At 43.8% G+C, this 27,454-nt stretch overlaps 1 protein-coding gene across 3 annotated transcripts in view; it reads right to left on the bottom strand.

Annotated features, from left to right (window-relative positions):
* The window catches only part of EXO1 (exonuclease 1), a 129,757-nt gene that overhangs the window by 89,102 nt on the left and 13,201 nt on the right, over nucleotides 1-27,454 (bottom strand). For all 3 annotated transcript variants that reach the window (XM_033937251.1, XM_033937249.1, XM_033937250.1), the window contains exons 3-4: nucleotides 12,383-12,502; nucleotides 5,510-5,633 (exon numbers count right to left, since the gene is read on the bottom strand). In XM_033937251.1, coding sequence (XP_033793142.1) covers nucleotides 5,510-5,633; nucleotides 12,383-12,502 — 244 coding nt within the window. The remainder of the gene's footprint in view (nucleotides 1-5,509; nucleotides 5,634-12,382; nucleotides 12,503-27,454) is intronic.

Raw genomic sequence — 27,454 nt, 5'->3', positions numbered from 1 at the left:
CACTAAAAACTGCACTACATTTGTAAAAAAAAAAAAAGGAGGGGAGGGGGATTTTTGGTTTTGATGATTTTGTACTTTCTTGCTTTTTGGGGGATATAGGATATTGCCTACCTGTTTATTGGTGTGTGTGTTTTTAGCTGTATTTTTATGGGTTCTCTTATTTAAGAAAACTTAATAAAGAAAGTTTCAAAGAAAAAAAAAAAAAAGGGGGGGAGTCAATGTCTCTACAGATAAAAACATGCCATTTACTTCTTCCTTCTAGTGCGAGTACCAGCTGATTTCAGCAACCTTAGAAAATTAAGGCTTCAACCTAAAGATTTTCATTAACTTTATCCAATTTCTTTAAAATGTGCAAATAAAAATACTTCCCACTGTATTCTCAAACTATTAAATGTGAGGTTTAACAGCAACCTGCAAAATAAACTATTGGTGAGCAGATGCAATTCTAGCCTCACTGTTTATTAACTTTGAAAAAATACAATATCAAGAACTGGGTAAGCGCATCAGGGCATGCTAGGGAGACAAAAATTCCTTAATGAAATCAAGGACTGCTTTATGGAGCAGCTGGTTCAGGATCCGATAAGAGGTGAAGCAGTTCTAGACCTGGTTCTTAGTACAGGCCATGAATTGGTACAGGAAGCAATGATGCTGGGGCTGCTTGCTAACAATGATTATAACATGATCAGATTTGATATAATCCCTGCAATAAATTCACACAGGAAAACCAATACAATAATATTTAACTTTATGTTCAAATCTGTTTTATTGTGAATGTTAAAAGAACAGAGAACAAGGAATACAACAAGATCAAAGGAATCAACATCCAACAATAAGAATTTCAGAAACAGGCAAAAAAGCAAATCCAGCCCCCCACCTCCCCCAACCACCAAAACACAATAGTATTTAACTTTAAAAAAAAAAAAAAAAGGAGACTATGATAACATGAGAAGGGTAAAAAAGAAACTGAAGAGGAACAGCTGCAAAGGTCAAAAATTTACCTCAGGCATGGATGTTAATTCAAAAATACCATTCTGGAAGCCCAGACTAGAAACCGCATTTTTCGCTTCATAAGACACACTTTTTTTCCACTCAAAATTGGGTGGAAATTTCAGTGCATCTTATGAAGCGAAGGTAACTTTTTTAAAACACCTCCTACCCACCCTGGTGTATCTCTTTAAAATGACCCACTTGTTGGGAGTATGCGGGCTGAGTGTTGCCCGCCACTGCGCTGCAACTCAAAGAAGGCTTGTGGACCAGCGACATGCAATCGCTGCATACTGGCCCTTCCCTTCCCTTATTTGAGTTGCGGCACAGCGGCAGTGGACCAGGGCCAGAGGAGGAGGAAATGGTAGAGGGTAGGTAGGTTTCAGCACGCAGGGAGGGAGGAAGGCAGTTTCCGGTGCAGCAGCGGTGGTCCAGAGCCAGAGGAGGAGAAATCGGCAGAGGGTAGGCAGGTTTCAGCGCACAGGAGGTGGGGGAGGAAGGCAGTGAGGGCAAGGAGGCTTGAACTTGGGACATGGGAGGGAGGGTGAACGAAGGACAAAGGCTAGAAGGCAGTGAGGGGGCACGAACTCAGGACATGGGAGGGAGGTCAAAGAACAAAGGCTGGAAGGCAGTGAGTGAGAGGAGGCACGAACTTGGGACATGGGAGGAAGGGAATAGAAAGGCCAGAGTTGGGTTCACCCTGCTACAGGCATTAATTACAGTACTCGAGTCTCTTCCAACTGTGACTCCACTGGGGTGATATATTTGATTCAATGCCCTTGTGACAAAATCTACATCAGACACACCATGCGCTCTATAAAACAAAGACTTCAGCTTCCTTTCACACTACAAAGATATTTAAACTGCTTTTTCACCTCTGTCTCTTACTTACCCATCCTTCCTTCCCTGTGAAACTATCACTGAAATGCTTTCAAGTCTCCCTTATATATACTGATATTTGTCAACATTTGCTTATTTCTGATCTGAAGAAGGGGTTACCTTTGAAAGCTTATTAAAATGCATTGAGTTAATCCAATATAAAATGCATTGAGTTTTTCCAATATAAATAGGTACAGTGGAACCTTGGTTTACGAGCTTAATTCGTTCCAGAAGCATGCTCATAAACCAAAATACTTGTATATGAAAGCAAGTTTCCCCATAGGAACTAAGGGAAACTCGCTTGATTCGTTCCCACCCACCCCCACCCTCCGAGGCCAGCGGCGCTGCTCTACCCCCCCAAGAACTGGCATTGCTCCCCCTGCTCATGAAGCCCCCCCAGCGTGATCCGCCATCTCCCCACTCGTGTCGCCCCCCCTGCGATCCGGCACACCCCTGCTCGCGTTGCAACCCCCCCTCGCCACAATCTGGCATCCCCCAGGCCACCCACCCAATCACATTCCTTACCCCCATTTGGCACCGGCACCAACGCACAGGACATGCCGGTGCCCGAAGATCTGCCTTCTTCTTTGTGCTGGGCCTTGAGCATCTGCGCATGCTCAAGGCCTTCGGGTTCCCATTCTCTCCGAGGCAGATCTTCGGGCACCGGCACGTCCTATGCGTTGGTGCCGGTACCAAATAGGGGTAAGGAATGTGATCAGGTGGGTGGGTGGGTGCCTGGGGATGCCGGATCGCGGCGGGGGGGCGCAGGATCGTAGGGGCGCTCGTAAATCGAGGCACACTCGGTTTCCGAGGCGCCGATTTTGCGAATGTTTTGCTTGTCTTGCAAAATACTCGCAAACCGGTGCACTTGTAAACCGAGGTACCACTGTATTACCTTATTTCCTTTGTTTTGGTTTTATTTTTCAATATTTCCTTGAAATGTGGTCTAACTTGGCCACCACACCATTTCACTCAGAAAAGGAATGGAAAACATAGATGAAGATGTTACAATGCCTTTGTATCACTCAAATACTGTGTGCAATTCTTGTCACCATATCTCAAAAAAGATATAGCGGAATTAGAAAAGGTACAGAGAAGGGTCATGAAAATAATCAAAAGGAAAGGCTAAAGCAGCTAGGGCTCTTCAGCTTAGAGAAGAGACAGCTCAGGGGTGATATGATAGAGGTCTATGAAATACTGAATTGAGTGGAAAAGGTAGATGTGAATCACTTGTTTACTCTTTCCAAAAATTCTACTGTAGGACAAGGGGGCTTGCGATGAAGCTACTAACCAGAATTTGTTGCCAGAGAATGTGGTGAAATCAGTTAGCTTAGCAGGGTTTAAAAAAGGTCCTAAAAGAGAAGTCCATAGGCCATTATTGAGATAGTTTGGGGAAATCCACTGCTTATTCGCAGGATAAGCAGCATAAAATCTCTGTTTTACTACTTGGGATCTTGCTAGGTACTTGGGACAGGGCTACTGTTGGAAATATGAGGGTTATTTCATAAATAATGCACACAATTTTTTTAAAATTTACATGTTTTATTTTTTTTTCAAGTATTTCTTTACAATCCTTCAATATAGTCTCCCTGCTTTGCAATGACTGAGTCCCAATGTCTGGGATGCTTCATTAATCCATCCAAGACACTGTTTTTGTTCAGCTGCCGAATGGCTCGGGTACCAGCAGAAAAAAGTCGAAGTCTGGTGGACTCATGTCTGGACTACAGGGAGCATGAGATAACACCTCCCACCCATATTTGCGTAGTTTTTCAATGTCGACATTCCTATGTGCGGGTGAGCATTGTCGTGAAGAATGAGTGGCCCAGCCAAGAGCAACCGAGGTCAGGTTTTCAAAATCACGATAATACACTACTGTGACACTTCTTCCACATGGAACTTTGTCTGTAATGATGATGCCTTCATGATCATAAACAAAAATCATCATTTGTTTGACTTTTGATTGAGCTAGTCGAAAATTTTTTGGCCATGGAGAAGATGGAGCTCTCTACTACACTACACAAATACGGCTGGGAGGTGTTACCTCATGCTCTCTACAGTCCAGACATGAGTCCACCAGTCTTCGACCTTTTTCCAAAGTTGAAACAACTTATGTGTGGACATCATTTTACATCTCTGGAAGGGCTTTTTTCCGCCGGTACCCGAGCCATTCGTCAACTGAACAAAAACGGTGTCTTGGAAGGAATAATGAAGCTTCCTGGATGTTGGGACTTGGTCATTGCAAAGCAGGGAGACTATATTGAAGGCTTTTAAAGAAATACTTGGAAAAAAACCCAAACATATAAATTTAAAAAAAATAGTGTGTATTATTTATGAAATGACCCGTAGTATGGCAATTTTTAGGTTCTTAACCCTAGGAAAGAGTAGTAAATGGCCAACCAAGAAAGACTGACCAGCTGAGTACTAGTTTTAAAGAGTGGCAAGTACACTGGCTTTAAATGCCAACATTGGAATTACTATATATTCAGCTTGTGCTAAGGTATTGCTACATTTTGTGACATAATCTTGCCCCCCCATTTGGTTTGCTGGTATCTAGGCATCTGTCTGTCTCTTTAATTTCTCTGGGTCTCGGTTAACCCATTTAGAAATAAACAAAAACATGACTGCCAGCTATCTTTTGAAGAGAAACTCCATACACCAAAATTAGTAAATTAAAATTTTTTACAGTAGAAATACATATACAGTAAAACCTTGGATTGCAAGTAACTTGGTTTGCAAAGTGTTTTGCAAGATAAGCAAAACATTTTATTAAATTTTAACTTGATATACAAGCAATGTTCTGCAATACAAGTACTTACAGTATACACTTCCCCCCTCCCCATTCGTGGTTTCGGCAATTGCGATTTCACATATTCACGATTTTTGGGGGAGGGGAAAAAAAGAAAAAAACCCATAGTTTAGCCTTCCCCCCCGGCGTCCCGGCCTTACCTGATGGTCTAGTGGGCTTTCGGGGCAGGAGCGATCTTACGCTCCTGCCCCGTGTAGATCGCCTATAGGAAATGGCTGTGGGGAGTTCCCATCGTAGTCTCGAGAGTGTAGTGGCTGTTCTAAACAAGCAAAGTCTTGTAATACGAGTACATACAGTATACACGCATCACATCATCACAACTGAGCCAATGGTTCTTCTCTCTCTGACGCTGCAGGAGTGTAGTGACTGTTCTAAATGAGCGAGATCTTACAATACAAGTACGTATCGTATTTTGTATTAAAGTTTTTGGGTTGTGGAATGAATCGTCTGAGTTTCCATTATTTCCTATGGGGAAATTTGCTTTGATATATGAGTGCTTTGGATTACAAGCATGCTTCTAGAACAAATTATGCTCGCAAACCAAGGTTTTACTGTATATAGATACTTTTTGGATGGAATAAAATTTTGCATTTAATTTGTTTTATGTTCATTAAAATATGACACTGCTTATTTATATCTTAACAAGATATGCTAAAGCTCAGCAACTCTAAGGGAATACAAATCATACCTAGAAGAACATAAAACTCATTGAGACCTTAGTAAACCAGCCTTTAAAAAACTCTTATTACACTAAGTGCGGTTTTTTGTTTTTTTAATGTATTTTTAAATGTGTGTTCCCTCAGGTGCAAAGTTAAGATTCCATGGAGGTAAATAACTTGCTTTAATAACATCATGAGCCATGGCAGATGTTATGTTGATAGAGCGGGTAAAGCATTCTCTGGCTTCCGTCACTTTCCCCTCACGAAGCAGCTGTTTCCCCTTCTGCAAATTTGCTTGCCGTCTCCTGGAAAGTATTTAAAAAAAGACAAACTTAAAACCACAGTTCTTTGCATCTACAGCTTGTATGTATTCAGGTGTAATGACTTCTGAAATGCAGTTGAATATAGCCATTTACATAACCTACATAAAACGGTAATCAGAAAAGCAGAGCTTTGTAGAATTAGAAAATAACCGGAAGGTTAAATAAATTCTAAAGGGCGTGTTTACTAAACTATGCTTGTATGGGTCTTACTACATGTTAAAACCAGCCAGCAAGGTAAAGATCCATGCCAGCTGATTAAAGTGGGTTAAGGGAAGGAGAAGAGGTGGTGATAGGGTATGGCCAGCAGGACAGTTAATGTATGGGTTGGTGTCCACACTAGCTATCCTGACTGCTGATAGCACAACTACCAAGACCTCAAGATAAGTCATCCTTTCATATAGAGCAAATAGATACTTACCTGTAGCAGGTGTTCTCCGAGGACAGCAGGCATATATTCTCACAGGTGGGTGATGTCATCCATGACACCCGGTACAGACACTACCAAATGCACTGTTACTTTAAATCTTGAGGCAGTGCCCACACTGCATATGTACGAGTCTCTTCCCACCCAACATTGGCTCATAGGACCATCAGTTCAATAAAAAAAAGCTAAGAAGCCAACTAGGGGAGGTAGGCGGGTTGCGAGACTAAATGCCTGCTATTTCCAGAGAACACCTGCTACAGGTAAGTATATTCATTATCTCTGAGGACAAACAGGCATTATATTCTCACATGTGGGACTTCCAAGCTGCCAGGATCTGGAAGAGGTTATACATAGAATAAACATTAGCCTTGTGAAAATCAAAAGGAATGGCGAGAAAGTTGGTGCTCAGGAAGTGAACGTGAAAAGATCTTGCAGAACTGCTTGTCCAAACCAACTGTCTTTTCTGGAATTTTGTTCAAAACAGTAATGAGAGGTAAACCAATGTATTGAGGACCCAGTAGCCACTTTGCAGGTAACCTCAGCAGTGACATAGCAGAAATGAGCTAAACAGGCGGCCAAAGCCTGTACATTGTGGACTCTCACATGGCCTTTCAGCGTCAGCCCTACCTGAGAACATGTGAATGAGATACAGTTTGCTGGCCAAGTGGAGATGGTTCTTTTGGAAACAGCAACCCCTAGTCTGTTAGGGGCAAAAGCTACAAAGAGCTGTACAAAAAGCTTGCTTCAATTAAAGGTAGGAAGACCTGCTTTTCCAGGATGGGAATGTAGTTTTGGAAAGACAGGCAAAACTATGGATTGGTTAAGTTGGAATTCTGAGACTACTTTAGTGAAGAATTTGGGATGCATCCAAAGGACTACCCCATCATAATAGAATCTTGTGTTGTATGGAGGATCCGACTCAAGGACTTGAAGTTCACTCACATGCATGCAGATGTAAGGGCTATAAAGGAGTATGACTTTCAAAGTGAGAAATTTCAAAGAGTAAGATGAAAGTAGCTCAAAGGGAGTCTTTATGGAGAACAGAAACAACCACACTGAGATCCCAAGAAAGAGATGGAGGCTTGATAGATGGTTTTGTGTGAAAAAGGCCTTTCATGAAATGGACTAATAAAAAGGATGAACAGAAAAAGGTTTTTGGTCTAATTGTGAGTGGAATGCATCAATAGCCCTGAGATGAACTCTTGAGTTGATTTTTAGACCAGCATGGAGAAATATAAAAGAGTTTAGTATTGATGGAAGATGACAGGTAATAAATTCCAGAATGCAATGCACACCAGGAAGAAAACCTTGTCCATTTAAAGCATTAACAGCACTGAGTGGAAGGTTTCCTGGACCCTTCTAAGATAGCAGATACTGCAGCTGAAAAGCAAAAAGAATTTATCTGTTCAGAGAAAGAAACCATGCTGTTAGTGTTAACAAGCAGGGATTGGGATAAGGAGGGACCCCCTCATTTTGAGTGAGTAATGTTTGAAATTGTTGCAATTTCCACAGCTTCTTGGATATGAGCTTTTGGAGTAGTGGAAAGCAGACTCGAAGCGGCCAAAAATGTGCCAATAGGAACGGGGTGCCTTGATCCTGGTGAAGTTTGAGTAGAGGTTTCCCTATGAGAGGGACTGGAGGTTATATGTAAAGGAAACTGTTTCCTCAGTGGAGAAAAAAAGCATCAAAAGTCATGCAGCTGCAGGCAAAGAGCCTGTAACAGAATTGTGGAAGTTTGTTGTTCTGAGGAGAAATGAAGAGATCTATATGCAGTGCTCCCCAATGAGCAAAATTCCGATGCAAGACTGTGCTTATAGACCATTCGTGAGGCTGAAGAAGTCCGCTCAACATCGTTGCGAGAACATTCTGTTGCCCCACTAAAGTAAACCATCCTGAGTAGTATCCCATGAGCTGTTGCTCATCCAAATATTGATGGCTTCCATACAAAGGAGAGAAGATCCCATTCCCCGTTGTTTGTTCGGATAGTACCTGATGGTATTGTCGTGGAATGTTCCAAGAACATTTTCTATCGCTTGTAACTTGAGAAGATTGACATGAAGGTTTTGTTCTTGGAGAGATCACACTCTCTGAGTGTGCACACCATCTAAATAAGCCCTCCAGCTCAGCAATGAAGCATCTGTGGCCAGGAGCATTTGATGCTGAGGGGGCTGGAAAAACAGACTAAGATGGTATGGTACCAAAAATAAAAAAAAAATAAAAAAATTGACAGAAATGAACATAGAAAATGACGGCAGAAAAAGGCCACGGCCCATCAAGTCTGCCCACTCTAATGACCCACCCCCCTAATTTCTTCCATGAAGAGACCCCATATGCTGATCCCATTTTTTTTTTTTTTAATCTGGCACGCTACTGACCTCAATTACCTGCAGTGGAAGATCATTCAGTGAAGAAATACTTCCTGGTGTCGCTATGAAATTTCCCACCCCTGATTTTCAACGGATGCCCTCTTGTTGCTGTGGGTCCTTTAAGAAAAAAAGATATCTTCTTCTACCTCGATATGGCCCATGACATATTTGAACGTCTCAATCATGTTTCCCCTCTCTCTACGTTCCTCGAGTGAGTATAGCTGCAACTTACCCAACCGTTCCTCATACGAGAGATCCTTGAATCCTGAGACCATCCTGGTGGCTATTCGCTGAACTGACTCAACTCTTAGCACATAGTACACAATATTTCAGATGAGGTCTCACCATGGATCTGTACAACAGCATTATAACTTCGGGCTTTCGGCTGACAAAACTTCTTTGGATTTGTCTAGCCTTGGATGAAGCTTTCTCCACTTGATTGGCAGTCTTCATGCCTTCACTAATGATCACTCCCAAGCCTACTGGAAAATGATAACTCCCAAAAATACTAGAAAATGATAAAAACTGAGGATATACCAAAGACAAACTTCTCAGCTCCATGGAAAAAGAAGAACTGATGGTCCCACGAACTAATGTTGGGTGGGAAGGCTCTGGCGTGGTATGGTCATTGCCTCAAGATTTAAAGTGACAGTGCACTTAGCAGTATCCATACTGGGTTCTACAGATGTCACCCACATATAAGAATATAGTGCCTGCTTGTCCTCAGAGGACAAATTATTCCTTATATGGAAGCCCAGTGCCTAACGACCCACTAGGGGTCAGTAGCATCATTTTGAAATCTGGAGCCAGACTGAAGGGGAATGTTCCTATCCCATTTCCTAGACTCCAAGGGAATACCCCAGTGAGTGCTGGGGGAGGGTTACATCACTACAGGTGTTGATGTAGCTGTCACTTTGCCAAATGTCAAAAACCCTCAAAAAATGCTTGAGAAGGACAAAATACCATCTCACGAACAAATAGACCTGTTCTTAGTTTCCAAAATATACACACAGAACTGTGAGCAAATTTAAAGTACTTATGGATTTTTTAATTTAAGGTGAATAATCAGTTTCTGGGGGAAAACCGTTAACACTCAATTCTTAGGTGTCCACCAGGGTATATCCCACAGAGAATGTGCACCCTAGAGTGCACTGTAGATATTGCCCCAAAACATCATATATATTCACCCAAATCTGTATTTTTAGTTTTAAAAGTGCTGTGTAAATAGGAAACTTAAAACATTTGCAAATCAATGTCACTTATTCCCATATTAGTATCAAAAAGGTAAATGAATTCTCATCAAAAATACAAAAACCAGGAAAAACCAATAAACTTATCTAGAGATGATCGCAGCTGTCCATATCAAGGGAATGCCTTGGTTGATTGTCCTACAGAGTATCCCATTTCATGACCTTCCTCAGGGGCAAACGCAGGAGCACAACCTGCAGCTATCAAACCATGACATCTCCGAATTTGTGTGACACTTTGTGCCAGGGCCTGTGTTATATGCCAAGGCATTTAACACTAAATCCATGCAGAAGTTGTTGATCCGTTGAGCTAAATGCAAGACAAATGCTGGGCACACTCCTTGCATTTTATTACACATGGTTTGTACTTATCACACTAAGTTTTGCACACAGAATTACTTCTATCAATTGGCACCCAAACATAGGCACCATTTATGCATCTTAGGTGCCAATAATTGGCAGGTACTAGTGCTGACCGATTTCCAGTTTGAATCAATTCACCGATTCACTTTGAGTGAATTGATTTGAATCAATTTAAAAAAAAAAAAAAATTGGCCTCCCAATTCGGTGACTGACCCTCCCCCCTCCCCCCATAAAGCAGGAGTGGCAGCGCTGCCTCTTGCTGGCCGGCTGCTGCCGCTCCTGCTTTAGGGGATGAGGGGGGGGGGGGGGTCAGTCGGGAAGTGCTGCAGTCGGTGTCCTCCGGCTTCCTGCTCTTATATTTACCTAACTACAGCAGCAGAGCAGCCTGCAGAGAGGATCGCCGGTACTGTAGTGATCCTTGCAGGCTGCCATCGGCTTCCGGAGCTGTCGTTCCCTCTGCCATGATCCTGCCCCTGATGTCAGAGGAGGGGCAGGACCATGGCAGAAGATATAACAACTGCGGAGGCCGATGGCAGCCTGCAAGGATTGCTACAGTACCGGTGATCCTCTCTGTAGGCTGTTCTGCTGCTGTAATCAAGTAAAAGTAAGATATGGAGGCTAGGGGGGAATTTGCAGGCCTTCGGGGGGGATGCCAGGCCTTCGGGGGAGAGGGGCCCTGTTGAAGAAGTACACAGAGTGAGGGGAGGGGGGCTCAAAGAGACGTGCATATGCTAGACTGGTGGGAGGAAATAATGAGTCTAAAAACAGAGGAGAGGGAAAGAGATGGTGGACAATGGGATTTAGGGAGGGAAGGAACAGAAAGGGAGAGGAGTTGGACACAAGGGATGGTGTGGAGGGGTGGGTGGGAGATAGAGATACTGGACAGGAGGGTAGTTGGGAAGAGAAAGGGAGAACTCGTAGACCCTGGGGTGGTGGGGGAGGAGGGAGAGATGCTGGATTAAAGGGTAGTTGAGAAAAGGAGAGATGGTGGATATGGGATTGGAGGGGTCCATCGCTGCAGCTGCGGAGATGGAGATGAAAAAAAGGAAAGATGCCAGACCTCCGGAGGAGGGAAGAGAAACGGAAGGGGAAGACAAAGATGGAAGATGGATGGTTAGCACGGAGAAAAAAGGAAACGACAAATGGGCAGGAGACCCTGGCAAGCGAGTTATCAGAAGACAACCAGCGCCTGGGACCAACATGATTTGAATAATGACCAGAAACAACAGGTAGAAAAAATAATTTTATTTTTTGTTTTGTGATTACAATATGTCAGATTTGAAATGTGTATCCTGCCAGAGCTGGTGTTAGACTGCGAACGTGAGCTAGGATTTAACAGAGAGGAAAAGTTTTTTTTGTTTACACCACAGCGCCAGTGTGGGTAGGAGAGGGCAAAGGGGGTAAAGAGGCTATAAAAGGGGTGAAGAATCTATAAAATAAACCCACCAGGATGTTTGAAAAAAAACCAAAAACAAAACACCCAATTGGACAGGAAAATCAAATCAAAAAAATAGATTCCATATGCTGAATCGCATCAAAATTTTTTCCTGAATTGGGCAGCATTACTCATGAATGCTATAGAACAGGGGTGTCAAAGTCGGTCCTCGAGGGCCACAATCCAGTCAGGTTTTCAGGATTTCCCCACTGAATATGCATGAGATCTATTTTGCATGTACTGCTTTCATTGTATGCTAATAGATCTCATGCAAATTCATTGGAGAAATCCTGAAAATCTAGCTGGATTGTGGCCCTCGAGGACCAACTTTGACACCTGTGCTATAGAATGCAACTGCAGAGGGGCGATGAAGCATCAGCAAGCATGTCTAACAACAAACTAACATGCATAACTTATAGATCATCATCAATTATGTGCATCACTTGACACATTCATTTATACCTGTCATTAACATTGTATAAAACAGGGCTGCCCAAGTCCGGTCCTCGAGATCTACTGGCAGGCCAGGTTTTCTGAATATCTGCAATGAATATGTATGAGAGAGATTTGCCTGCACTACCTTCTTGGAATGCCTTCTTGGCATGTTCATTGCGGATATCCAGAAAACTTGGTCTGCCAGTAGATCTCGAGGACCGAACTTGGGCAGCCCTAGTACAAAACATCGATGCTAACTTATGTTGTTATAGAATTAGCTTAAATGGAGGTGCCAGTCTATAGAAATTTCTCCTTAATATGCAGTAAGTACAAAAACCTACTGCACTTTAGTAAATAAAACCCTAAAAAGTTTTGACTGGCACAAATAATTTTGTACTTATAAGCATGAAAAACCTGGGAAACTGTCAAAATATTTAATTTTGTGAATAAGTAGGACTTACTCTCGTCGAGCCTTTTCCACCTCGTTTTTGGAAGGTAGAGTACATCCATCAAACACTAGTATTGGTTTGACCCCAAATGATATGAGCATATCAACAAATTTCATACAAAAAGCAACATATCTGCAAAAGAAATAACATTGTTTAAGCAAAGAAAGTTCTTAGAATATTATACTATCCCCTAGTTACTGTTTAAGAGATTATGTTCTTACCCTGGTAAGCTCTTTTTCAGTAGATAGGTGAGACATTCTAGACCAGAGGTGGGCAACTCTGGTCCTCGAGGGCCGAAATCCAGTCGAATTTTCAGGATTTCCCCAATGAATATGCATGAGATCCATTTGTATGCACTGCTTTCAATGCATATTCATTAGGGAAATCCTGAAAACCCGACTGGATTCCGGCCCTCGAGGACCGGAGTTGCCCACCCCTGTTCTAGACCAGGGGTCTCAAAGTCCCTCCTTGAGGGCCACAATCCAGTCAGGTTTTCAGGATTTCCCCAATGAATATGCAAGAGATCTATGGGCATGCACTGCTTTCAATGCATATTCATTGGGGAAATCATGAAAACTCAACTGGATTGCGGCCCTCAAGGAAGGACTTTGAGATCCCTGTTCTAGACAGATGGGTAGTGTCCCCATAGCCGCATACCATCTGCAGAAGGAATCCACTCCAGATTTTTTTCTCTGTGCCTCTGCTGTATTTCACTGTGCTCTCTAGCTCCACTTACAGTTAGTACCCAAACACTAAGAGCCACCAAATCAACGTGAAGTAGACACACTCATGGCAATTAAGTTCAGCAACAACCATTCTGCTCAAGAATTAACATTAGATAATCAACTGCAAACAGCCAACAAAAGCCTCAAAGGAGCCCAGAAACTACTCCCACAGAAAAAGTAACATATATACAATATTCTTCCCAGCCCCCAATGGCTGACAGACATCCAAGAAACAACTTGGGAGAAGCATAAATAGATTGAAACAGTAGACAGGCACAAGAAGGACAGGGCGGGAGTCTAGAATGTCTCACTTATCTATTGGAAAAGAGCTTACCAGAGTAAGTACATAATCTCTTTTTCCAGTGCAATAGGTGAGACATCCTAAACAGATGGGACGTACAAAAGCAGTTCCCAAAAAGCTAGGACAGGCGTGCTGCACTGGCCTGTATGACTGAGGCCCCAAAGGCAGCGTCCTGTCTACTGCCATATCCACTCTGTAAAACTTGGCAAATGTGTGTAGAGAGGACAATATTGCCGCCCTGCAGATCTCCTCAGGGGAGACAGCTCTAGCTTCAGTCTATGAAGAAGCCACATTGCTGGTAGAATGCGCCTTGATGGAAACAGGAGACTATTTCCCGGAAAGAATATAGGCTGACAAAATGGCTTTACGGATCCATCTGGAAATTGTGGCCTTGGAAGTGGAAGTGCCCCGCTTAACAGAATGAGTCAGCACAAACAGAGGGTCAGAGACACAAAATGCATTAGTGACCTCCAGATAGCGAAGAAGCACTCTACCCACATCCAGTTTCTTCAAAAGGCAAGCTTGTGTCTTGGAACTTAGTAGGATTAAAAGCAGGCAAACGCACTTACTGAGTAACATGGAAAGCCAAAACCACTTTCAGCAGGAAGGAAGGAACTGTACACAGGGAAAACCTAGTCTCTGAGATGCAGAGGGAACTGTTCCCCACAAGAAAGAGCTTGGAGTTCCGAGACCCGCCATGCTGTGGTAACAGTGACTAGAAACAAGGGCTTTAACATCCAGTCCAAGAGGGAAGTATCCCAAAGGGGTTCAAAGGGAGCCTTGGTAAGGCTAGACAGGTCCCAGGAAGGGAATAGTTGCTTGACCGGAAGTCTGATGCAAAGAGCCCCTTTCAAAAACCTAGCATCATCAGGATGAGACACCAAAGCTCACCAAAGATTCTAAGCTCTAAAACAAGAGCCAAGCTACCTGGACTCAAAGAGATGCCACAATGAGACCTTTATCAAGTCCAGCTTGCAGAAAGGCAAGAATCACCAAGATTGGAGCTGAATAAGGGGGTACCGTAACAATTGAGCGCAAGACAAAAGGGCTCTGACAAAGGCGCGCCAATAATTGTGCGCAAAATGTATTCGCTCGCCGGTCCTACCACTTTAAAGCCTTACCGTTAGCGCTGTGAGGAGGGTATGGGGTGTATACGTACAAGTCCTTGCGCTCCTGTTGGGGGGTGGGTTTTGAGGAGACCCCCCCAGTACACTGAAAACTTCCATTTTCCTTTCAGTTTTCGGTGGTCAGCAGTTTTTCAGTGTAGTGGAGGGGTACCCCCACACATACCCCCCCCCCAATGGGAGCATGAGGACTTGTACATGTAGTGGGTGAGGGGGGTTCCCAACACACACACTCTCACAGCGCTAATGGTAAGGCTTTAAAGTGCTTTTGACAGGTCATCGAATAAGGGTCCACCTGGTCCTGAACGCACCAATATTGGAAAGCCTTCTATGCTTTAGCATAAGCGAACTGTGGATGATTTCTTAGACTTGAGAAGAGTGTCAACAACCACCACAGAATAGCCTTTGTGTTCCAAGGCTGCATGCTCAAGAGCCATGCCATAAGAGCAAAGTGACTCAGATCCTCCATGGAGACTGAACCCTGCGTAAGCAGATCCAGATGGGTGCTCAGCCAAAGGCCACGAGCCTTGTGAAGACGCATCAGATCTGCATACACAGTCTGCAAGGCCAATCTGGAGCCACCAGAATGATGTGGTCCGGATTGACCACAATCTGTCAAACAACTCTGTCTATCATGGGTCAGGGAGGAAAGACATACAGGAGAATCCACTGAGGTCATAGCTGCTCTAGATCATTGAGACCCTCACTTCCAGGCTCGGATCTTCTTCTGAAGAAACGATCAGCTTTCTTGTTCTTCATTGTGGTCATGAGATCAAAGTGGGGCTGGCCCCAGCGTTGCACTATGGCTTGGAACGCCGTTGCAGACAGGGCCCATTCATAGAAACATAGAAAATGATGGCAGAAAAGGGCCAAGGCCCATCAAGTCTGCCCACTCTAATGACCCACCCTCCTAACTTCTTCCCCTAAGAAATCCCACATGCCTATCCCATTTTTTCTTAAAATCTGGCACGCTGCTGGCCTCAATTACCTGCAGTGGAAGATCATTCCAATGATCAACCACCTTTCGGTGAAGAAATACTTCCTGGTGTCGCCAAGAAATTTCCCGCTCCTGATTTTCACTGGATGCCCTCTTGTGGCCATGGGCACGATCTCCTTTTAGTAAATCCGTCAACATGGATTTACTAAAGGGAGATCGTGCCAATCCAACCTGATCAGCTTCTTTGACTGGGTGACGGGAAAGCTAGATATTGGGGAGCCCCTGGACATCGTGTACCTGGACTTTAGCAAAGCATTCGATAGTGTACCACACCGCAGGTTGCTGAGCAAGATGAGTTCTATAGGATTAGGTGACACATTAACGAAATGGGTTGGGAACTGGCTTGGAGGTAGGCTTCAAAGGGTGGTGGTGAATGGCACACCCTCTGAAATGACGGAGGTGATCAGTGGAGTGCCACTGGGCTCGGTCTTGGGCCCAATCCTATTCAACATCTTTATAAGGGACTTGGCAGAAGGGCATCGGGGTAAAATAACATTATTCGCCGATGACGCCAAACTAAGTAATGTAGTGGGCAAATGCACAATAGATGATGTTTCAATGCCCGACAACATGATACACGACCTACTCCTACTGGAGCGCTGGTCTAGGTCCTGGCAACTCAGCTTCAATGCCAAAAAATGCAAAGTTATGCACCTGGGCAGCCAAAATCCATGCAAGACTTATACCCTTAAAGGAAATTAAGTGAAGACCGATGGTTTAATAATAATAGACTTGAGTTATACCGAAAATCACTATGGTGCAAATGAAACTCCTTTTCCCTCTAGAAAGAAACGTAGCTGCTGGGAGTCATAAAAAATATATCTATTCTAATATGTGATCTTTCCTGGAAGAATTTCTCTTTCTTAGTCTCCTTCCTCCTTTATTGAAGACTATGTTTAAAAAAAGTATGGGTTACTTCTTTTTTGTTAATATATTGATCCAATAATGAAAATGGATTTATTTTGTATTATTCTTTTGAATTATTATGACTACTAATATTGGATGTATTAATATCGTATATTGCCTGTTAAGCACAATTGTTGCTTATTTGAAAAAATTTAAATAAAGAATGAAAAAAAAGAAAAAAGATATCATCTTCCATCTCGATACGGCCTGTGATATATTTGAACGTCTCAATCATGTCTCCCCTCTCTCTACGTTCCTCGAGTGAGTATAGCTGCAATTTACTCAGCCTTTCCTCATACGGGAGATCTTCGAGTCCCGAGGCCATCCTGGTGGCCATTTGTTGAATTGATTCAGCTCTCAGCACATCTTTTTGGTAATGTGGCCTCCAGAATTGTACACAATATTCCAGATGAGGTCTCACCATGGATCTGTACAACGGCATTATGACTTCGGGTGTCTGGCGAAACTTCTACGGATACAACCCATCATTTGTCTAGCCTTGGATGAAGCTTTCTCCACTTGATTGGCAGTTTTCATGTCTTCACTAATGATCACTCCTAAGTCTCGTTCTGCTGCAGTCCTAGCTAAGGTCTCACATTTAGGGCAGGGGTCAGCAACCTTTTTAAAGCAAAGAGCCATTTTTTCCTAAATGTTTGACCCAAGATTTACAAAGAGCCGCAATGGGGTTTGAGATATGATGATGTCAGCGGATGTTGCCCAATCCGGTCCCAAGCTCAGGCAGAGCTGGGGCCTTTCTTATCTGCTCTTCCCAATCCAGAAGAAGCCTCCAATGGCTCAGGAAACCTCCGTTTTGCTCTTCCCAGCCCTTCTTTCTCCTCAAGCAGCCGATGCACAAAACTATCACTGGTTTCTTAGTTGCAACACTCTGAACCATATCTCCCACTGTTCAAGATCCATTACATTACATTACATTAGTGATTTCTATTCCGCTTGTGCCTTGCGGTTCTAAGCGGATCCCTCTTATTTTTCACATCTTCCAGTAAGACGCTGCTGCTTTCAGCGCGATACCGCGCTGCTGAGATGTGCGCTGTTGGCTGTGCTGGTCCTCTGCCCCGGAACAGGAATTGACTTAAGAGGGGGGCAGAGGACCGGCACAGCCAACAGCGCGCGCCTCAGCCGAGCGTACCACGTCGGAAGCAGCAGCGTCATTCTGGAAGATGTGAAAAAATAAGAGGAATTTTGAACAGTGTGAGGTCATCAGAAGCACTGTTCTGAGCCGCATCCACGAGGCAAAAGAGCCGCATGTGGCTCGCGAGCCGCAGGTTGCCGACCCCTGATTTAGGGTGTAAGTTCTGCACGGATTTCTGCTGCCAAGGTGCATGACCTTACACTTTTTGGCATTGAAGCTTAGTTGCCAAGTCGAGAACCAGAGTTCCAGTAAGAGTAGGTCCCATGTTATACTGTCGGGCAATGTGCTTTTGCCTACTATGTTGCATAGTTTGGCGTCATCGGCGAATAATGTTATTTTAACTTGAAGCCCCTGAGCCAGGTCTCTTACGAAAATGTTAAATAGGATCGGGCCCGAGCCCTGCGGCACTCCACTGATCAAGTTTCAAGCTTATTAAAGTTTTGATTTGAACGCAATATCAAGTAATTTCAATGCGTATAACAATAATAATTTGGGGGAACAAATAAAAATCCATTTAAAACAATAAACGTACAATCTTATCCATAATTATTTAAAGATACATAAGGAATACAAGGATAAACTACATTTCAGAGAGGGTACCGTTAACCACCACCTTCTGAAGTCTACCGCTTAGCCAGTCTTTGACCCATGCATTTAATGTTTCACCTAATCCCATCGAATTCATCTTGCTCAATAACCTGCGGTGTGGGACGCTATCAAAAGCTTTACTGAAGTCCAAGTACACGACGCCCAGTGACTCCCCCATAACCAGCTTTCTTGTTACCCAGTCAAAGAAGCTGATTAGATTGGATTGGCAGGACCTTCCCTTTGTAAATCTATGTTGATGGGGATCACGTAGATTTTCCTCGTTCATGATCGTATCTAATTTATGTTTTTTTTAAATTTATTTATTTATAAGATTTTCCATTTTAATACAAGCATTACATTATACAATGCAAAAGATCCAGAAAAAATATTTCAACAAAACTTATTTAGGAAAAACATTATGTCTTATTTAGTCCACAATTTAAACCACAATTTAAAGATCAAGAAAGGAAATAAACTTCCAAAACATTAGTAACAAATCAACTAAACAAGGTCACGGCATTAGATTCCCAAGTTACAACCAGCTGGCAAGTCATACATTACTAGTCATGGTTACCATTTTCTCCTTTGATCCAATAAATTCCAAAAGTTGTTTGGGCTCGAAAAAAAAGAAAATTCTTATTTTGAAAAGATACACAACATTTTGCAGGAAATTTAACAAGAAAAGTAGCCCCCAGAGCCAGGGTCCTTGACCTCAAGGACAAGAACTCCTTCCTATGTCTCTGGGTTATCTGAGCTAAATCAGGAAAAACTCGAACATTATCATTTATATGTCGAAAATACATACGAAGAATAAATTACCTGTCACTCTCCAAGGCTAAAGTCAACAACATGGTAGTTCTTTGAGTGACAACCTCAAGGGAATTTTCCAGAAATGAAGACAGATTCAAGTCCACTACTTTATCCAATGGGGTTTCTATAGGTGTGGATTCCCCTTGTGTTGTTTTTAAATTCAAGTAGTAAGCTCTAACAATTGGAGGCAAATTTTCTGGTGGAATGGCTAAAGTCTCTCGAAAATATTTCCTAGCCATCTCAACTGGTGAAATAATAGGACACTTAGGAAAATTCAAAAATCTTAAATTATTTTTCCTCAGTTGGTTTTCGAAATTTTCCATCTTACGGGAAACATAAGATCTCTCTTTAACCAGTTCCACCTGAACCTTCTTTACTTCATTCAAATTATTTTCCTGTTTCTCCAACCTTTCATTAACCTTAGTAAGAAGCACCCCTTGTTGCTCCACTTTGGAGAAAACAGTTCCATAATCTGTTTTAATTGTAGATAAAGTCAATTTGAGATTGGAGTCCATGACTGATATGGCCTGCCATAGCGCCTCCATATCTATCTTATCTGGTTTCTTCATCTCCCTAAAACTGATAGCATTCCCTCCCGAGGCACCTCTCACCTCTTCTTCCAAAGTGCAGGAAATTTCTTGATGGCTCCCATCTCCTCCTTCCATTGAAAGGCTTGATAGGGATGTCCCTCCAATGCTGGAGTCACTTTCTCCCTCTCGGGGCTGTCGGGCTCCAAGCAGTCCCTGCACTTGTGCACTTCCGGGCTGGGGAGGAACCAGCCTCTGGTCCGGACTCAAGGTAGTCCGACTCTCTGCGCTGAGGTTCGCCGAGAGATCCGGGTTCCCTCCCAAAGTAACTGGGGTCGCCTCACCCATGCGAGCAAAAGCGCTCGTTATGGTAGATTGAATCAGCCGTTGAAGGGGTTCAGCCGCCGGAGGAACTGCGCGGGCGACTCCCTTCCTCTTCCCCATAACACCACCGGGTAAGAGGCACCGACACAGATTCAAGTACAAACGAGCGGAGAGCTCGCTCAGGCGTCCGCTCCCGACGCCATCTTGATCATCTAATTTATGTTTAAGTAGTGTTTCCATAAGTTTACTCACTATTGATGTGAGACTCACCGGTCTGTAATTCGCAGCCTCCATCCTGGATCCCTTTTTGTGGAGTGGAATGACGTTAGCTGTTTTCCAGTCCAACGGGACTCTTATTGTATTTAGGGAAAGATTGAAGAGCGTGGATAACGCTTCCGCCAGGACATCACTCAACTCTCTTTGCACCCTGGGGTGTAGATTGTCTGGTCCTATCAAGACTTTGAGTCTTGATAGTTCACAGTAGACGCTGTTGGGCGTAAACTCGAAATTCCGAAACGGGTCTTTCGAGCTTTCCCTTGTCTGCAACTGTGGCGCCTCGCAGGTAAAGACTGAGCAGAAGTATTCATTTAGTAGTTCGGCTTTATCGGAATCCGATTCTATATAATTCCCGTCTGGTTTCCTAAGGCGTACTATCCCAACTGTGTTTCTTTTTCTGTCACTAATATACCTGAAGAAGGATTTATCCCCCTTCTTAATGTTCTTTGCTAGATTCTCTTCCATTCGGAGTTTGGCCTTTCTGACTGCTGTTTTGACAGCTTTAGACTTGGCCAGATAGTCTTCTTTTGTCTCCATTTTTCCTGATTGTTTGCAGGAGATAAATGATTTTTTCTTCTTTTTAACGAGGTCCGAGATCTCCTCAGTGAACCACTGAGGTTTATTGTTTCTCCGTCGTTTGCTTACTGTTTTTTACATAGCGGTTAATTGCTTCGTGTAGGATAGATTTCAGAGTTGACAACATAGCCTCTACATTATCGGTTTCTGCTTGGTTTTGCAGCGCCCGGTGGACAAAATCTCCCATGTTTTTGAAGTCAGTGCCTCGAAAGTTGAGGACCTTTGTTGCTGTGTTTGATCTAGTGAAACCTTTCCTGAGGTTGAACCATACCATGTTGTGGTCACTGGAGGCCAGCATATCGCCTACCGAAACCTCTGAGACGCTTTCTCCTCCGTTGGTCAGTACCAGGTCCAGTATCGCCTGATCCCTGGTGGGCTCCAATACCATTTGTTTGAGTCGTGCTCCCTTTATGGAGGTTAATAGCCTTCTGCTGCCGCTGGTCGTACCGGAAAGTGTGTTCCAATGTGCATCAGGCATATTGAAGTCCCCTAACAATACTGTATCCCCACACAAAGTGATGTTCTCTATGTCTTCGATTAATTCTATATCCTTGTCTTCCTGTTGTCTTGGAGGTCTGTATACTACACCAAGATACAGGCATTTGTCATTTTCCCTGGCCAGGTTCACCCAGAGGGATTCCCTGGTGTACCTGACATCTGTGATTCTGGTAACTTTGATGTCCTCTTTAGTGTATAATGCTACCCCTCCTCCTAATTTGCCCTCTCTGTCTCGACAAAGTAAGTTATAACCCGGTATAGCCATATCCCACCCATATGAATCCGTGAACCAAGTCTCGGATATCGCCACTACGTCTAGGTCGGCGTTCCTTATTTCCGTCTCCAATTCCAGAATTTTATTGCCTAAACTGTGTGCATTAACGTACATAGCCCTCCATATCTTATGTTTGCTAAGTCCCTGTGGAGAATTTCCCGCCTGAGTTAGTGTGACTCCTATAGTATTGTGTTCAATGTGTGTACTTACCTTGGACTCAGAAATAGAGTTGCAACTTACCTCGCCAGGATGGTTCCTTACCGTGCCCGGATCCAGAGTCTGCCTGCTAGAAAGTCGGTATGAACATTGTCAACTCCTGCCACATGTGCTGCTCAGAATGCCTGGAGGTGAAGTTCTGCCTCCAGAAACAGATGGCGGGCTTCCTGAACCGGGGGGGGGGGGGGGGTGGAGGTGCTCTTGGGTCCTCCCTGGAGACTTACATATGTTACTGCCGTCGCATTGTCAGAGAAGACCTTGACTGCTTGGCCTTCCAGAATCTTCTGCAAGCACACTAGAGCCAGCCAATTGACTCTCAGCTCCAACCAGTTGAGTAACCATTTCCTCTGAGAGGTCGTCCAGCTTCCCTGGATGAGACAACAACTGTAGTAGGCTCCATAGTCCCGAAGGCTGGCATCTGTCATCACCATGATCCAGGAGGCAATCCACAGCGGAATGCCCCTGCAGAGCAACTGCAGGAGATGCCACCAATCCATGCAGGCTTGAGCCTCCAGGGTTCAGGAAAGACAGGACTGTAAAGCATTCATGAGCAGAGCCCAGTGATAGAGTAAAGCATGCTGGAGGGGATGAATGTACGCCCTCGCCCCCAGCACTACATCTATAGTGGCTGCCATGAACCCCAGGATCTGAAGATAGTCCCATATCAAAGGGGCTGGCAGCTCCAGAAGGGAAGAAATCTGGGCACACAGTTTTAGTCTGTGCGCCTCCGAAGACAAAACATGGCCCACAACTGTATTGAAGAGAACTTCCAGCTATTCCAGCAACAGAGTGGGCATCAGACTGCTCTTTCTGTAGCTCACAATCCAGCCCATGTCCTTCAGCACCTGGATCACCTGATCCACCGTGTGCCGAACTTTGGCCAACAAGGGAACCCTGATCAACCAGACATCCAAGTAAGGGTGAACCTGCAGACCCATTTTTCTCAGATAAGCTGCTATAACTTCCATCACCTTGGTGAAGATACAGGGAGACGTTACCAGCCCAAACGGCAGAGCCAAGAACTAGTAATGCTGTTCCAGGACATGAAACCTCAATAATTTGTGGTGGGCCGGAAAAATCTTAATGTGCAAGTAGGTTTCCATGAGATCCAGAGAGGCAAGGTACTCTCCTGGGGCCACTGTTACAATGACCAATTGCACTGTCTCCATGTAAAAGCATGGAACCTTGAGAGCTTCATTCACTTACTGAAGATCCAGAACAGGCCTCCAATCTTTGGAACTTTTCTTTTGCACGATAAAGTATATAGAGCCTGAGAATTCATGCGGTACCGGCTCTACAGCTCAAATATCCAGCAACCGTTGAACAATGGCTTGAACCTTGGCTGCCCCATGGGAGAGTCCACAAACCAGTCCCATCTGAGGTCGGGCAAATTCCAGCTTATAGCCTGACCGAATAATGTCCAAGACCCACTGATCAGATGAAATGAGAACCCAGGCAGACAGGAACGCTGAGAGTCTGCCCCCTTTCTGAAGAGGTGCATCCCTTGGCCTGGTATCATTGCACCTTTTTGGCAGGGGGTGCAGGACAGGAAGCAGAAGGCTGGGACCGCCTGTAGCTGGCATACCTGGGCTGGGAACCCTGGGAAAATCTCTGAGACATGGCACTCACATACAGTTGGGATCACTGGGAGCCACGAAAATTAGAGCTGTCAGACGGGGTCTGCTGTCAGACAGGGTCTTAGGGCAACGGTCCACCATAAAATTCATAAGGTCATCCAGGCCTTTGCCAAAAAATAATAATAATAATAATAATAATAATTTTATTTCTTATATACCGCTATACCCTAAGTTCAAAGCGGTTTACAGTGAAGTCGTGTCTAGAGAGAGTACAGTGTTAACAGTAGGATACAGGATAATACAAAGTGAGTAGGTATTGGGGTGATTACAATAGGTACGGGATATTAACACGAAAAACAGTTACAGTATGTTTACAATGAGGTACAGGGTACTAGGGTGTTTACAATAAGGTACGAGATATTAACAAGAGAACAGTTACAGGATGTTTACAATAAGATACAGGATAGTACAAAGTGAGCGGGTACTGGGGTAATTACAGTAAGGTTCAAGATATTAACAAGAGAACAGTTACAGGATGCTTACAATCAGATACAGGATGTTATACTAAGTTATAGGATGATACAGTATGAACAGTTACAAGGGATCAGTGCTATTTCCAGCTAGATATATATGATGAACGTAAGAGAGGTACAGCATTAAACGTTGGGGGAGGGGAAAAGGAAGGGGGAGGACTTTTGAGGCGGTTTATAACTGGTAGGGGGGAGAGTTTAGGTGGTGTTGAAGAGGCGGGTCTTCAGAGATTTTCTGAAGTCCGCATATGATGTGGCTTCGAGTATTGGTTTTGCTAGCCATGTGTTCAGTTGGGCTGCCTGGAAAGAAAGCATTGTGTTTAGGTACTTCTTATAGTGACATGATTTCAGGGATGGGTAAGTAAAGAGGTTTGTTCTGCGGGAGGTCTTTTTTGGGCAGTAGGTGAGGAATTGGGAAGCTAGGTAAGTTGGTAGCATCCCGAAGATCGCTTTGAAGCTGATGCAGGCAAACTTGAAAAGTATTCTGGATTCTACTGGTAACCAGTGGAGTATTTGGAGGTATGGAGAGATATGTTCCCATTTCTTGAGTCCGAAGATGAGACGGACGGCAGTGTTTTGGATTAATCTTAGCTTTTGGAGGGACTTTTTGTATGCTCCCAAATATATGATGTTGCAGTAATCCAGAGTACTCAAGATGGAGGCTTGTACTAGTAGATGAAAGGATGATTCGTCGAAGAATTTTTTGATGGTGTGAAGTTTCCAAAGGGTAGAGATACATTTTTTGAACTTAGATCAGTGTGTTTTTCTAGTGTTAGGTGTCTGCAAGGGTAACCCCTAGTATTTTAAAATAAATTGATCAATTTCGTAATCTTTGCCATTCACGTGGAACTTGTTATCTTTTATCTGCTCGTTGGGAGAGGCTAGGAAAAATTTGTTTTTTTCTGTGTTCAGTTTGAGTTTGTAGGCCTTCATCCAGAGTTCTATTTGGTTTAGGATGTTGGATAGGTAAGTGATGAAATTCGGAGAAATATCGGATAATGGAAGTACGATGGTGACAACAAGATCTCCAACCTCTTGATGACCACCCCAGACTATAAGACGTTCAGAAAAGAATTAAAAACCACACTTTTCAAGAAATTCCTGAAGCAGCAATAACATCACGACCGTTTAATAACTCTAAAACTGACATTTGACCTACCCATTACTGCACGAATAATAACAAAAGAACTTCCACTATGACCACCTATTAACTCTTTCACAAACCACCTCACCCTCAACAACCCGCTAAATGTTTATAAGATCTACAACTTACCTCTCTTGCTAATCATTGTAACTCTGTTTTTTTTAAATTAACCTTTTGTAATCCGCCTTGAACCGCAAGGTAATGGCGGAATAGAAATCCCTAATGTAATGTAATGTAATGTAATGTAATATTGTCAGCGTAAATGTGGAAGGTGAGATTTAAGCTCTGTAATAGGTGTCCCAATGAGATGAGGTAGATATTGAAGAGGGTCGGTGAGAGCAGGGAGCCTTGGGGGAGTCCACAGTTGTTGTTCCAGCTGAAGGAGAGATTATCATCTTTGAGTACTTGATAGGACCTGAGTTCGAGAAATCCCCAGAACCAGGTAAGGGTGTTTCCTGAGATGCCTATTGACTGTAAACAGTTCAGCATGATGGAGTGGTCAACTAGGTCAAAGGCGCTGCTTAGATCCAGTTGGAGGATCAAAGCGTTGGAGCCTTGACTGAGAAGGGAGTGTAGGAAGTTTAGAAGGGAGGCCATTATAGTTTCGGTGCTGAAGCCAGGTCTGAAACCAGATTGGTTGGTATGCAGTAGGTTGAATTTGTCTAAGTATTTGTTTAGGTCAGCATTTACCAGGCCTTCCATTAATTTGGCAGCCAGAGGGATATTTGCGACAGGTCTGTAGTTGGTGATGTTGTTGGTTGCTTCTTTTTTGTTCTTTTTTATAGGGGTAATAATAATTTGGCCTAGGTCTTCTGGGAATTTCCCAACGGATAATTGTAGATTGATCTAGCTTAGAAGGTTGGTTTTGAAGCTAATGGGGGCAGATTTCATCACGTTGGGGGGGCAGGGGTCTAATTTGCAGTAGGATTTTGTATATTTATTATAGTACTTGATGAACGATAGCTAGTCAGTTTCCTTGAAGTTGGACCAGCTCATGTCGGCTTTAGAAGAGGAGTCAGGGTCCTGGAGGATGGTGTAGTTCCAGTGGGAGTCTTGTATGTTTGGGAGGGCAAGTCTTGATTTAGATATTTTTTGAGTTGAAGAAATCGGCCAGGTCGTGTGCTGTGATCGTGGAATCTTCTACTGGGTTTGTGTGGGTGTCAAACAGGTTGTTGACAAGTTTGAATAGTTTGCTACTGTTTAAGGAGGTGTTGCCTATAATGTTGGCGTAGAAGGTTTTTTTCTTTTTAGAGATGGTGTTTTTGTAGTTAGCTAGCATTTGGCGCCAGGCGTCTCTGGATTCTGGTGTTCCTAACTGCCCCTTAAAGGGAAGTTTAGCCAAAGTAGCCTTGGAAGTGAATCGCCAGCTCATTGCCTGATCCAGAGCACCCTGCGGGTGGAAATGAAGTATGCCTACACCTTTGCCAAAACCCGCATAAGGTCATACAATGCATGAGCAATATAATCTGACCCAGCCAAAAGAAAATGAGGAGGATCCAGTCTCACTCTCCAGTTGAGAGAGACAGGTGCATGTGACAAAGAATGCTGCCTTTATGCCTAAAATTAGGCACATCGAAAAGTCTCTACAGGACCACATCCACATAGTGGTTCTGCATATTTTTAAGCACCACACCACCTTCACCGGGTAGAGAGGAGCGCTTAGTCACCTGTGCAACCAAATAATTCACCCTAGGCTGACCCAGCTGTTGATACTCCTGTGCCAGAGGATACAAGCGAGACATGGCCCTTGCTATCTAAAGAGCACATTCCGGAGAATCAGAATGCCCATACCAGGGTGCCAGGGAAAGATGGAAGACTGTGAGCGCACATAACAAAGCCAGGAGGAAGTGGATGGAGCCAGCTGAGTGACTAAATTCAACTCCTGCAAAGACTCTGAAATAAGATCCAGCAAAGTCACAGACTTAAATAAACGCAGAACCACGGGATCATCCCCAGGTTCCAAAACCCTAGAGCAATCTGCAGATCCAGCACACAGTCCCTGATCTCCCATCCCTGGAAGTACTGCGCCTATAAATAAGGGCTCAGTAAGCTGGTCATCATCATCAGAACCCCCAGAGAAGGATCAGGCAGTGCAGGAAATGTGGCTGACTGAGAGGAGGACATGTCCATAGAAGCTACACCATTAATAGACAAATCCAAGGCAGAGTGGGACTGTGCAGGGGAAGAACACTGGCTTTGAAACTCATTCCACAAATGTTTCATAAATTCAGAAAAAGTCTCTGGCTCCTGGGGTGTAGAGTCAACCTTTGAAGACTTAACTTTAAATTTCTTAGGCTGTGGAGGGTCTGCAGCCAGGCACATGGAACTAGAAGCCATGCCAAGCCCCAAAAATAAAGAAGGCCACCCCACCTGGCTAGCTGAGTATTTGTTTCAACAGGGGACAGGCTAAGCTGAATGCTGCCACCTCTTCCAGGCACGCCATGCGGCACATGGCGCAAGAACGCTCTTGAGGTGCTAAATTTGCGCAATCCTGTCAATAATTCACATCAGGAGAGCCCAAGGATTCCATCCCAAAATGTT

Source organism: Geotrypetes seraphini, chromosome 3 (assembly GCF_902459505.1).
Source record: "Geotrypetes seraphini chromosome 3, aGeoSer1.1, whole genome shotgun sequence".
Classification (NCBI taxonomy): Eukaryota; Metazoa; Chordata; class Amphibia; order Gymnophiona; family Dermophiidae; genus Geotrypetes; species Geotrypetes seraphini.
The sequence above is the reverse complement of the archived record's forward strand: the minus strand, read 5'-3'. Positions and strand labels throughout refer to the sequence as shown.